The sequence below is a fragment of the Natator depressus genome, chromosome 7, assembly GCF_965152275.1.
Source record: "Natator depressus isolate rNatDep1 chromosome 7, rNatDep2.hap1, whole genome shotgun sequence".
Taxonomy (NCBI): domain Eukaryota; kingdom Metazoa; phylum Chordata; order Testudines; family Cheloniidae; genus Natator; species Natator depressus.
This window is the reverse complement of record NC_134240.1, coordinates 37,493,368-37,506,766: the sequence shown is the minus strand read 5'-3', so window position 1 is coordinate 37,506,766 and position 13,399 is coordinate 37,493,368. Positions and strand designations below refer to the sequence as shown.

At 40.2% G+C, this 13,399-nt stretch overlaps 2 protein-coding genes across 2 annotated transcripts in view; one reads left to right on the top strand and one right to left on the bottom strand.

Annotated features, from left to right (window-relative positions):
• Window positions 1-1,413, bottom strand: part of TIMP4 (TIMP metallopeptidase inhibitor 4) — a 51,105-nt gene extending 49,692 nt beyond the window's left edge. The window contains exon 1 of the mRNA XM_074959825.1: window positions 1,093-1,413. Coding sequence (XP_074815926.1) covers window positions 1,093-1,219 — 127 coding nt within the window. The 5' untranslated portion in view covers window positions 1,220-1,413. The remainder of the gene's footprint in view (window positions 1-1,092) is intronic.
• The window catches only part of SYN2 (synapsin II), a 400,357-nt gene that overhangs the window by 308,789 nt on the left and 78,169 nt on the right, over window positions 1-13,399 (top strand). The window lies entirely within an intron of this gene.

Below are 13,399 nucleotides of genomic sequence, written 5' to 3'. Positions count from 1 at the left end.
TCTGTTGACACCTCAAATTACCCCCATCTGTAATGTTTGGTGTAGGTACCTTAATAAAAAGATTGCTTAACACAATCAGATTAGAAAACAATTTAACTGATGGCCACAAATAGAGCGTAGAGTTTGTCATGGCTACAAAGATTTTCTGTCAGTGTATAAAAGCAATTAATCAGTATGCAGAAGGTATTGCCTATCCCATAGATATGCTAATTTTGTGACACTTTGGAAACTCATGTTCTACATTTACTGTTCACACTGGATTGAAGTTAACCATACACAGCTTGAGCTGATGAATTCAAAACTGCAAAATGTCACATTTTCTTATCCCTGTGTTGTCCAATTTTGAGATCTTTACGGGTTTTTTTCTATATGTTGATTACTGTGTAAAACACAGTAATCTTATGAGTGTACAGTGAAATTTAGCACAGAATTCTGTGACCAGTTTTTCTATCGAAAAGTTAAAAAGGATATCAGATGCCTGCTAAATTATTTGTTCCAAAATTACCAAAAATACATTTAAGACAAATTATATTGTAGCACATCATAGATCAACTAAGTTCAACATATTATCCTTTTTCTTTTTTTCTTTTTTTCTTTTTTTTACAGAGTACTGTGGCAGCTAGTTGTATCTATAGTATTTATATAAATGATGCACATATATATTATTCATATTATATATATTATATAATCTTTTATACTACATATTAAATGTGAACAGTAGTAATCTGTCAGTGAACATATTCCCCCCTACTTGCTTTAATTTGAGAGCTAATATAGAAGGTGGTTCTTATCAAGAAAAGGCACTACATTTACTTCAGTAGTTTCAACAATTCGTAGTCCAGAACATTTTCTGAAAAAGCAAGGAAAAAGGAACAGCAACTACCAAACACAAGACCAAATGCATTTTCTTCTATACCTGTCTCTTTAAATGAGATCTTCCAATCATTTTGTTTTGAAAACCTTTTAGAGAATAAACTACTTTGTTAAATGTATTCCCCTAGAGAGTTGTACAGAAAAATAGCACAGCAGTTAATTTAGCTACAATTGCTTTTTTACCGGCAATGTTAAAACTGTATAGTTGTTATGACTCACCTAAAGCAGAATCACAGATTAGCTGCTGTGGATGTGCAGGGGCACAGCTGCATGCCTCTACCAGCTCCTGAATTCTGAGGGTGAAAAGAAGCACTGAGGACAACAAGGTACTGTGTACAGGATTCATGCTGCCTTCAACACGGCTAACTGGCCAACTAAAAGAAAATAGTCTCTTACTGTTGATCTTATATCTAAACTTTCTAATCTCTGTGCAGTTCAGTTTCAACAGACTTAGATGGTTTAGAAAAGCCCTCTAATGCTCAGTCTGAGTATACGCTTATGTTAACAGACTTCTAATTTTCCTGACATAGGACCCTCTTATTTATGGCCCTGATACTTACAAGTAACCCCGCCTTCCTTTAAGGAAAAAGCACATCATTGGTGAAAATATTGTGACAGGTTTATTGTTCCAAAAGCAAGTTTACCTTACTGGGTTGCATCATAATGTTGTTATTATGAGTCAGTGTTACTATTAATAATCAAAAGCTTTTTAAAAACATCAGTTTCTGCTCTGATTTTATGATCTTTTGCAGATTGGAGATTAAACTAATAAATTAATTTGTGAATTTCATGCCAGTTTTAATTTAAAAAATAAATAGTTCCTCCACCTTCCCTATCATGACCAAAGCAAACAATGTATCAAAAAGCAATGCTAACATCCTTTTTTAAAGCCAGATTTCTTTTGCATTCCCTGATCTTTCCCCTGCCCTTCTCTACATTTTCTTGAAATGACTTGACTGTTCGCAGGCTGCACAGAACTTCATTCATGAAGAGGAAATGGTTCAATGCCTTTTTTGTGAGCCCTGAACAATTGGTAACTACAAGCAATACTGGATAAAAATCCAGGCTGCAATAAAGGCCATTTTGCTACTTCATCATATATTTAATTTGAAATAATGATTTACAAAAATTCCAGTGATATATGTTCAAGGCGAGGCTTTTATTTATTAGTATTCTGCAGTCCCTATGCTATGGGTCCTATTCAAATAAAATGCCATTTCCACATGCGCTGGCTAGGAAGTCCATGAGCTTCTGTGACTCAACATGCACAGAGCATAGCTAGTCCTGATTCAAGAATCCAAAAGCTAATACTCTTCCTTATCTGTAGATCTCTTATTCCTATAACCACCTTCACATTTGCATAGCTTGTACACATGAATCCCGTCTGCCCTTCTATGAAAGGTGTCTCATATGGATAACAAGATGAGATCTGAGCAGGGAGGACTGTGGTGTATGCCCATTTGAGAAACGTTTACATATAGGCTGACGTTAGGTATGCCCTGTAATGTAAGTCCAGGGTTAGTAGAACTCGAGTTAGCAGACACAGTTGTAAGTCCAGATTGTTGAACGCTGGGTTCCAGCCTAGGGCACTAGTGTCTATATTGCATTAGGTGTTGTACTAACACAGAACAAAAATACTGTCACTGCCCCAAAGAGCTTACAGTCTAGGGGCTTGTCTGTGTGGCAAGTTACTGCAGAGCAAGCCAGGATGCGCACTCTGAGACTTTCGCTGTGCTATAGCAATGTCCCCATAGAACATTACACCATGGCTAGCTGGTGCACTATAGACTCTCACCTTAGCTTGCTGCATAGACAAGCCCTAAGTATAAGATAAGAGACAACACATGAATACGAATACAAAGGTGGGGGAGTACAAGGAAACAGTATTGGTCAGTATGATGGGCATTGGCATCAGCAAACCACGAGCCCAACCATTGTCATGTTTTTTTGTAGGCGTCAGGGAAAAGGAGCATTTTGAAGGATGATAATGCATTAGTTTTGCAGATGTTACTCTGAACTCTCTTTCTGTTTGGCAGTTCTTTCTCACCCAAGTTTGAGATCACATTTTCATATCAAGCTGTCCCATGCGTACACAAACTACAATCTTTATCCACAGCCCCATGTGTGCCAGAAGTCTTCTGGATATTAGGCACGGGTAAAATCAACTGCAGTTCCTCAAAACACCAAGCCCCCTGCTCACTTCAGTCATACCTTTCCTGCTTCACATTATGTTGCTTTGCTTCTCATACACTTGCAACCCTGACGGCCACCTCTTTCTCAGAATTAGCTGGAATGTCTCAGTGTCCCTCCACCTCTTCTGCAATTTGAGACCCAAAAAAATTTATTAGTGCATGTCCCAGGCAAGAATTTTTTTTAAAACCCTTAGATTTAACTTTTGTCAGAAACAAAGGCTATGGATTAAGCTATGGCGAGGTTTTTTAGTGGCCTTTATGCTCAATATTTTAGATCTATCGATTATGAAATCTAACTCAGGATAATAGGGACTGAAAGTGGCAGTGTGATGGCTGTTTGGGGGCCTGTAAGATATGATTGGATGATCATTGACCAGTTTCCACAGGACAAGTCCCCTATATCACATAACTCCTGTTGCAAATGGCACTAACAGGCCATATTGGTGACCTTCTTAGCAAAGCCCAAAGATTGAATGGGTCTGGAGGATGAAATATCTTTTTTAGAGATGGGCTGTCCTATGATGGCTACTTAAGGCACATTGGTGTGATTATTGGAGAGGCTGACCCTGCCAATTGCGCATGCTCTACCTGTCTTGTAAACTTTGGTGTCCAGTGCTGTCAACACAATAACTTTTTACAAGCACTATATTAATTCAAAAATTAAAATAATTTATAAAAATGGTTAAAAATAAACTATTTACTATTTTCCAGTCTTTGGTTATGAGTTGGGAGTTAGATGCACACATTAGATCATGGGCTGGTCTACAGTGGGAACTTATATTTGCTACATCTTTCAGGGGTGTGAAAAATCCACATCCTCAAGAGAGACATCTATGCCAACCTAACCCCCGGTATAGACAGTGCTAGGTCAATAGGAGAATTCTTCTATCACCCTAGATACTGCCCCTAGGGGAGGTGAATTAACTAAAGCGACAGGAGAACCCTTCTCATTGCTGTATTGAGTGTCTACACGGAAGCGCAACAGCGGTGCAGCTGAAGCAGTGTTTTAAGTGTAGACATACCCTGAGTAGAGCTAACTACAGAAATGTAAACATGACAAAGGTAAATTTTATGTTTTATCAAATCTTGAGCTATATTCTACAGAAGTATGGTAGTTGTATAAGCACAGTAAAATACATTTCTTTTTGTTATAATCTACATTAATACTGCCTGGAGACACTCCAGGCTCCAATCCAATTAGACTTTTAAGAGAGTCTTTCAAAGCCATCTGTACACAGGTGGAACATTTAAAGTGTGGTTATGGTTAGAAAAGTTTATTGACTATAAATGACGGATATTACTTAGCAAATGTGCTCCTTCTGCATTCTGAGTTATGTCTATCTACTTTACTGACAAAAATAAGTGTCTATTTTTTGCTCCTGTTAGGAGAGGCAATAGAGCTGTGTGAAGGTGAGCTGGATTCATTTCTGTCCCACACATCATCAAGTGAATTAACAGCTAAGTTCCAATTGCAGAATCTTTCTTAGTAGTAGTGATGTGCAGCTTCAGTCCCAGATCCTAGGATGAGTTTACGGTGTGGGCAGTTAGAAGTGGACTACAGAGTTCACATCCAGATCTGAATTTTCCCCAAGTTGTAGGATGTTGGGGTTTGGTTTATCTCCATTGCTGCTTTGAATTTGTAAACTGAACAAATCTGATGGAGAGTCACTGAGATAAAAAAGCCTTTCAAAGCCAATAAATATTTTTACACCTTTACCTTTCAGAGTATGGACCCGATCCTGCAAATAGATATGCATACATTTTCAAGATTGGGTCTTATATCTGTACGTTTAGTTGATCATGTATGTGGATCAATTGATACTTGATCACTTTTCAATAGATCCTTTATTCCTTCGTTGTGATTCCTAAACTTTCTGAATAAGTTGTTTTAGTCACAAAATAAGCTACAACCTTTATAATTGTTTCTGCTAATAATATAATTTGAATATAGTGTGAGAAATACAGTAGCCCACAACCCAGACAAGAAGTTAGAAAAACTCTGATCTGTTATGCTGATGTAAATCAGGAATAACTCAGCTGAACTCATAATTTACACCACTGTAACAGAGAGAAATATATGGACCATTATCATGACTCCCATGTGAATATTATTTTCCAATCCACCGTTCTGTTGCTGATGAAACTTCAAGTATGTGAGCTCCCTCTCCTGCTCTTTAACAGCTTTAACTAGCAAACCATATTACCAGAGATAACATATTTGTAATGACATAATCTATGATACTGGTACATGGCCAGAGGAAAGAAGAAAATGCATCAAGGCTCATCACGCAAAGGGTGTAAAACCACCACAATCTCTTTCTCTGTTCTAGCTTGACAAAGAAAAAAAATTGACACACAAAAAGATACTTTTTGAATGACAGATTTAAAATATATACCATTTGACACATCACTAAGGAAAAACCAAGCAGTTTAAATAAAATTCAGAATTCAGAAAAGCAAACAGATGGAAGGAACTCACTTTTTCAGAATGAAACCTGAGATTCAGGATAACAACTATGAGAGGCCTGTATGTGCCTGTCACACAGCTAGTCTGGCACATCCCCATTTTGAGAAATACTGCCATTGAGTGATGGCTATTAGAATATTTGAAAGTCAACATAAGACATCATGGTATCCATTGTATTGCACTGTACATGGGGTAATTAAAGTTAGTGAAAGGTGTGGCTGCCCACTGGTTGATTAAGCAGTGTTTCACACCAAGAGTCTACCATGCCCCTGCCCTGAGATCTTCACTGGCAGCCTGTGAGCATCCAGGTGGAGTTCAAGGTTTTCTTTTTAACCAGCCCCACTGCTTTTGGTGTTGTGGTACACCAATCCCTTCTAGAGACATCTGGCAACATGCTGGCTGTTCCAATATCTTGAACGCAAGTACTGTAGGCACACCATCCACTAGACTCTGCAGGCTCTCACTCTCCTTAGATCACCACAAACAATGATATTGTAAATAAATAACTCCGGATTATTTGACTAGGTCTGCCAGAAGTTAAGCAGTGCAACTATTCTAGACACAATAACTTTGAACAGTTACAGCAAACAGTTACATTATTTTCCAATATAAATCCCTTAATGGTTTGGGGCCTGGTTACTTGAGAGTAGATCTATGTGAATAATTGATTGGGTTACAAGCAGTTCAAAAAAAAAAACATTTTAATTGTTTGGGGTTGACCCAAAATGATTTTTTTTTTTAATTTTGGTGAACCAAAAAAAAAATCACTTTGGGTCAAATAAAATGTTTTTTTCTGATTTTTTCTAAACTTTTTTTTGTGATTACAAGCTTTTGTACATTTTTGAATTTGAAAAATTTCAAAACCTAAAATAATTTCAAATAAAATAATCAAAATGTTTCAAATTGGAAAAATCAAAACAGAAGCTTCTAGGTTTTTTTTGGAATTTTATGAAGTTTTTTTCCCCCAACCGAAACAACTTGGCAAATTTGACAGAAATTTATTAAATGTTTCAGTCAAACCAAATCTGAACTTCCCTCTCTCCCCGACCCTCCCAAAAAAAGTGGTTTTGGTCAAAAAATTTCATCCAGCTCTACTTGAGAGAGAGCCTCTCTCCCTGGGCCATGCTGCTGCAGTGGAAACCTACGACTGTGCACAAGCTAAAGGTTCCTTACTTTAAAAGAGATGAGGAAGCACTAATGGCATTCTCTGGGAGGAGTCCTTAGTTTACATGTCTCTCTTCTCTTGGTCCTCCAGAGGCTGGATTATGTTAAGTAATGGCACAGCAAAGCCTGCCATTTTTTGCACACAGTTGAGTAAGAATAGTCTTCTCTCCTGTTTCTTCTTCAGCCCACAGGGGTGGGCTTGACTAAAATGTAACAGCCTTGGACGGTGAGAATGGTAATAATTACAAATAGCTGCCATATTATTATTTTTTCTTTTATTTGTATTATACTAGTCTAACACCACGGAGTCCTAATCTGGGATCAGGTTCCCATTTTAGGAAAAAATAATTTAGAGTTCAATAGGAGTTGCATTTAAGACAAGGAGAAAGTGATCTGTTCCAGAAATACTTTGTATATAAAATATATTCAGCTTTGTCTGACTTTTTTCAATAACAATAATAATAATATTGCCATGTCCTCCTATAGCATATTTTATAGCATTAGCAAAGGTTTGTGAATGACAGTTACAGGTGTTCTTAAGGGGTCATCAAAGAAACAAAGACTATATAGTTTTGGCCTGATTATCAAAGGGGTTGAGCACCTTTAGTACCAGTTGAAGGCAATAGGCGTTTTGGGTGCTCAACACCACAGATAATCAGGACATAACAATGTGTATCAGGTCTTACCATTTTAAATTTACTCACATATGTACAGAAATGGTGACAAGGAAACTTATGCTGCTGGCTGCTGGCACGTCTCTGTGTGCCCCTGGCGGGGGGGGAGGTGTGCACTGCCCCCACCCCAGGCAGCGCATGGAGACTCGCTGCCCCCCTACCCCCCAAGGGGCACACAGAGCCGTGCCAGCAGCAGGGCTAAGGCAGCTCCCTGCCCACACTGCCTCCCTCCTTTCGTGCTACGCCGCTCCTGGAAGCAGCCAGCATGTCCCTGCGGCCCCTTGGGGGAGGGGTGTCTCCACACATTGCTCCCACCCTTAACGCTGACTCTGCAGCTCCCATTGGCTGGGAACTGCAGGCACCATGCAGCATGCTTAAAAATAGCATCAAAGTTGAGAGCATGGGTTTGACAGATATGGCAACTTCCTACAATATCTTTGGGAGATCTTCCTGTATTAAATGTATGTATCATTTGTGGGCCATGGATTCTATGTAATTTCATGGGGTGAGCAAAGCTTCTTCATGAACTAAGAGGTGATTAGGCAAATTCACTCAGTTGGTAACATCGTCAGAGAAATACCACAACCTGGAGAGGCTCACATATACTAGTTCAAAATGGATTCTCCAGAGACCAGCACACAAAGAAAGGGCTTCTGGATAACAAGCCTGAGTTTAAGCTGACTCAGGGCCTTCTTTCTGCTCCAGCAAAGCAACAGGACCTTCTGTTGAGAGGGGTTGGAAGGACTTAGGCCTACTGAGGCCTGTGACAGGGTTGGGCCAGATGGCTATAGGAGAGTAATAGAAGGCAGATGTATTAGCCCCAGGCTAAGCAGGTCCCTTTTCCCTGGGTAAGGTAACAGGGAAGGTTCCAGAACAATCAGGAACCTTCTGGAGACAATTAAGACAGGCTGATTAGAACACCTGCAGCCAATCAAGAAGCTGCTAGAATCAATTAAGGCAGGCTAATCAGGACACTTGGGTTTTAAAAAGGAGCTCACTTCAGTTTGTGGTGTGTGAGGAGCTGGGAGCAAGAGGCACTCAGAGCTGAGAGTGAGAACGTGGACTGTTGGAGGATTGAGGTGTACAAGCATTATCAGACACCAGGAGGAAGGTCCTATGGTGAAGATAAAGAAGGTGTTGGGAGAAGACCATGGGGAAGTAGCCCAGGGAGTTGTAGCTGTCACACAGCTGTTCCAGGAGGCACTCTAGACAGCTGCATTCCACAGGGCCTTGGGCTGGAACCCGTAGTAAAGGGCGGGCCCGGGTTCCCCCCAAATCCTCCCGACTCCTGGTCAGACACAGGAGGAGTTGACCTGGACTGTGGGTTCAGGAAAAACGGCCAAGCTGAGGGCTGCCGTGAAGCTCCAAGGCGAGAAAATCTGCCAGTAAGTGCAAGACCCACCAAGGTAGAGCAGGAACTTTGTCACAGGCCCCATAAGACTGATGGGTGACCTCTGTTAAGCTTTAAACATGTGTATAGGAACTTTTTAAAAAATGTTTTCTCTGTAATGCTTTCACTTTAAGAATAAATGTGCTTGCTTATAAAGAGTTGTGTGGTAATGTGTGACTGCTGGGAATTACAGCTGGTCACAGTCTTTGGAGAGAAAGGAAAGCTCAGATGCTGGCCTGTCTAGGCAATCGGGCTTATGTAGGCAAGGAATTATGCAGCCTGGAAAACCCCTGGTCAAAAGCGAGAGAGATGCATGTCTCCACCCAAGAGAGGTGATGGCTGAAGAGCTGAGAGCTTAGAGTGGGGGCACTCAAGAGAACAGAGGGGAGGAATACAGGTGCAGTTGGCTTGAACAGTGAATTATTCCATCACGGACACAGAAATGTTTGAGGAGTCTAAACAAAAATTGGTATTACACACAGGAAGCTGTTCAGTGCCTTGTGAGGGATACTGGCACAGGACTCTTGCCAGCTCCTTTAATTTTGCTATTTTACTGGGTCATAACTAACAGAGCAATATGCTGAGTTGCCCTTACTGGTATCTGAATATTGTTCTCACATATCCCTCATATACACTTTCACAGGACCAAGCCCTATGTTTTTATCTTGCAGTGATGTTTACTAAACCCAAATAAGCTAGGGAAAGTACATCTTCTGTCTAGTTGTTTATTGATTTAGAACTCTGCTTGCTTTTTTCTGGGAAAGAGGAAAATGAACAAAAAGCCACCTTGATTATTTCATTTTTTAAATTTCCTTTTTCCAAAGTAAGCAGGGCAAAATTAGATTTAGGCTGATGCATGCTCCACAAACAATTTGTATGGAACTAGAGTGGCTGAATGAACTTTCAGTGGGCATTATTGGAAAGACAAATATTTAACATTGAACATAGTGAGTCATGTTTATAAAACATCTTTACTTTTTGTGTTGCTATTTTTTTCTCCCTCTGATTTCCTGTTGTGGCCTCTGAATCAGTTCTGAGGACCTTAAAGCTGCAGACAATTGCCTTAAGCCTTTGCCGCTCTCAAAACTGCCTGATCTGTGGCCTCCTTGCAGGAGAGTGTCAAAGCAGAGGGTCTGTACCTAACCTGACATCTGTAATTGTGTTAAATTATATTTTAGCTTTAGAGATTCATTAAAATTAAAATTTGCTGAAAAGAAAATCCTTTGTTATGTAACTCCTAAGCATTCTTTCAAAATGTTAATGTTGTAGGACAGCAGAAGGCTAAGTGATATGATAATGAATCATTGGATTCCCATTATCTCTTTTACCAGAAAAGTAGAAATCATAACATATTATTGGTTTTCATATTTCAATGGATACTGTGTTTTTAGCGAGGAGAGGGATCATGTTTGCTGACTTAGAGAAAAGCACCTTCAAAGAGTTTTGCTAGGTCAGATTACTTGAGACTGTAAGTCCAGGACATGACCCTTAGACCCATGCAGGCACATCCGTAATTATTACAAAACTACTTGTATTGATTACTGATTACCGATTACTGATTGCAAAGTTTTGTAGTTACCATAGATTGCCTGACTGCAAAATGGGGAGCACTGAAGGAAAATGGGAGCTAGAGTAGAAATCTCCCATGAGTCCCTCTTGGTTCTCTTTTGCCCTACGTGACAGGGTTGGGCTAGATGGCTACAGGAGAGTGCTCATATTGGGTTCTGGGAATGGGTGGGCTTACTGCTGAAGGACCCTCCTCCAGCCTTTGGGGAGGATCCAAAAGGCCCAGGAACTCAAGTAGTTACAGGGGACAATAAGGAACCAGAATGGGACACTGAACAGAGAACCCTGGACAGCGCCCACTGCTCCTCAAAGGTCAAGGGAGCCAGCGGACTGCCACCCAGAGGAACTCTGCCTGGATGCTTGAATAGAGGGAGGATCAGAAATAGGCCCCACAGTTGCAGGAAACCCCCTCAGCCAACGTCCTCTCCCTGAGCTTATTGATGGCCATTTTGGCCAGCGCTAGGAGCAGTTTGACAAGGAGGTCCCATGGCTTTGTTGGGTCACTGGAAGGCAGGTATATTAGCCCAAGGATAAGCAGGTGTCTTTTCCCTTGGTAACTGAACAGAGGTTCCACTAGGTTAATTAGGACATGGGGGGGCCAATCAAGGGCATGCCAGAACCTGTTAAAAGCCTCCCCTCCAGTCAGAGGGGGTGCATGATAGGAGTTGTGGGAGGAAAGTGTGCTACTGGAGATCTGAGCAGTGTAGATACTGACAAGCATCAGGAGGGAAAACCCCATAGGTACAGAGGTAAAGGGCAGGGGAAACCCTACCCAACAGGGAGAACAGCCCTTCCAGGCCCCAGAGGTCTGAGTGAAGAGACCTCGCTGGAGAGGAGAAACTGAACTGGGTGCCTGGTTTGTTGCCACCATGCCTGGAGGGGCTACCAGAGACTAAGAGGCTTCCCTCCCATTCCCTTGTCAGGGAGACCGGGGGAACCCTGCTAAGGCAAGGTATGGACAGCAAGCCAGGGGTGTGGGGAAATTCTGAGATAGAGAGGAATATCCTGCCCAGGGCTAAGTGGAAGTGCGGAATCCACCAAGGCAGAGAAGGAGCTCTGTCACTCCTTGTAAAACTAATATAATGATTTAACTCCCCTGAGAGGTGCATCAACTGGTAAGACATGGGAGGAGGCTGTCTGCCTCCAGGCTGTGGTCTTATCAGTGAAATTTAGAAGAATCCAGGAATCCTAGGGCTGTTGCAATTTGGATAACTGTAGATACAGCATGAATATTATGTATTAGACTCCCCAGTTCCCCTTTTCATATCCAGTCAGGAACACATAGTCGGTTAAAGCAACATCTTTGAAGCATTTATTTTGCTGTATGTTTTAAGAAGGTGGCACTCCAAGTGGAAACTTCTCTCTCACCCATTTGCCTCCATCAGTTGCTGTCTGTCCAGCACTTTGAGGATGTTGGGCCTGATTCTCCCCACATTTACACCAATGTAACTCCAGTTTGGGCCATGTCTTCAGCTGGTGTAAAACAAAGTAGCTCCATTGTAATTACACCAGCTGAGGATCAGGCCCGTTGAGGCTAGATGAGTTAATCAGCTGGCCCAGTAACTTCAAGTGAGTTACTCACTATATATGAGAGGAGGACTAGGCTCATTAAGTGCTAAATTTTATTTTTATTGTCTGAATACCAGTGAGAGAAATACTTTCAATCTGGTTTCCTAATGCTTTGCCTCTGAGATGTTTCGCTAATATTTGAAGACAAAGAAATACCAAGTAGGTACCTAGAAAAATAAAGTGATTGCAAACAGTTAAGCAGCACATAAGTCAACTCTGGAAAGAAAAATATCACTATATAGCTAATGGGGTGGGGAGAGACAGACACATTATTAAAAGCATCAAAGCTTCTTCAGACAGGATATTACAGTCACATTTTAAGCCTACATATGTTGCAGTATTTCCATTACAGATTAATCACTTCTAATATTTAATCCCTCCTTCTCTCTTATCCTCAAACCTTTCAATGGTGCAGTTAACCAAGAATGGTTAGACTTTGAACACTTGGACAGGTGGCCAGTCTGCCAAGAGATTTTTAAAGTATTATTGCTATACTCATTAAGATTCATGTCTAACATGAATGAACACCCAGTCTGAAGGGTGCCCTTTGATAACAACCATTCCATTTGTCTGGTCATTAAATATATTAATGTATTTCCTGATATTAACATATGACAGAAATTGTTAAAATGTGTCGTATCAGTGAAAGCAACTCTCATACTAAATGGTCTTCTAGCTGAAATTTAAAGGAATTTTGACTTCTGTTATCTAGATTTAAAAGAATTCCTCCTCATAGATTTTTTTTTTTTTTTTTTTTTTTTTTTTACTCTTCCATCTGGAGAACATAATATGGTTTTTACTCCCTCAGGGAACATGTCTACAAGTTCACAGATCAAAGCAGAACCAGACATGAACCATAAGACTCACTTTGAGTTCAGAGGCTTTTGAAATGAAACTCCAAATTTATTATAAAATAATGTTGTGAGATGTTTAAATCACTGAAAAGAAAAAAAAAATCTTTAGTGTGTGTGCACTTTTTGCATTCTTTAGCACGTGATAAAAACAATCAGAAGAGTTTTTCATTTTGCATTATTTGACATTATTTTGCATTAGCAAAGTTAGTATACTGGCAAATATCTCTACAGTAAATAACCTACATTGATATTATATAAGCTTCTACAAATTCAGTAACAGCCACAGCCATACTGGTGATTGCAATAATATTTAGTATTGACCCCATTCAGCATATTCAGACATGCTGTTTTATTAGATATTTGAGGCAAAATAAAAATATTTATTCAACCACCCTGTTTTCTACCAAAAATGCTATTTTATCAGTGGCTATAGTATTTGATCTATACATATAATTAATAATAAATCCCAAATTATCCTTTTACTGATGTAGCCATTTAAAACCGAGTGGATTAGTACTCCACACAGATGTGAGAGTTCATGCAAGCAGATTCCATTGCAAGATCGGGGAATCAGGGTGAGCTTGTTATTTATGTTTAAGGTGGCTGAAAGTTTGTGTGTACTTCGCAGCTTTTGGTGTGTAACTTGCAGC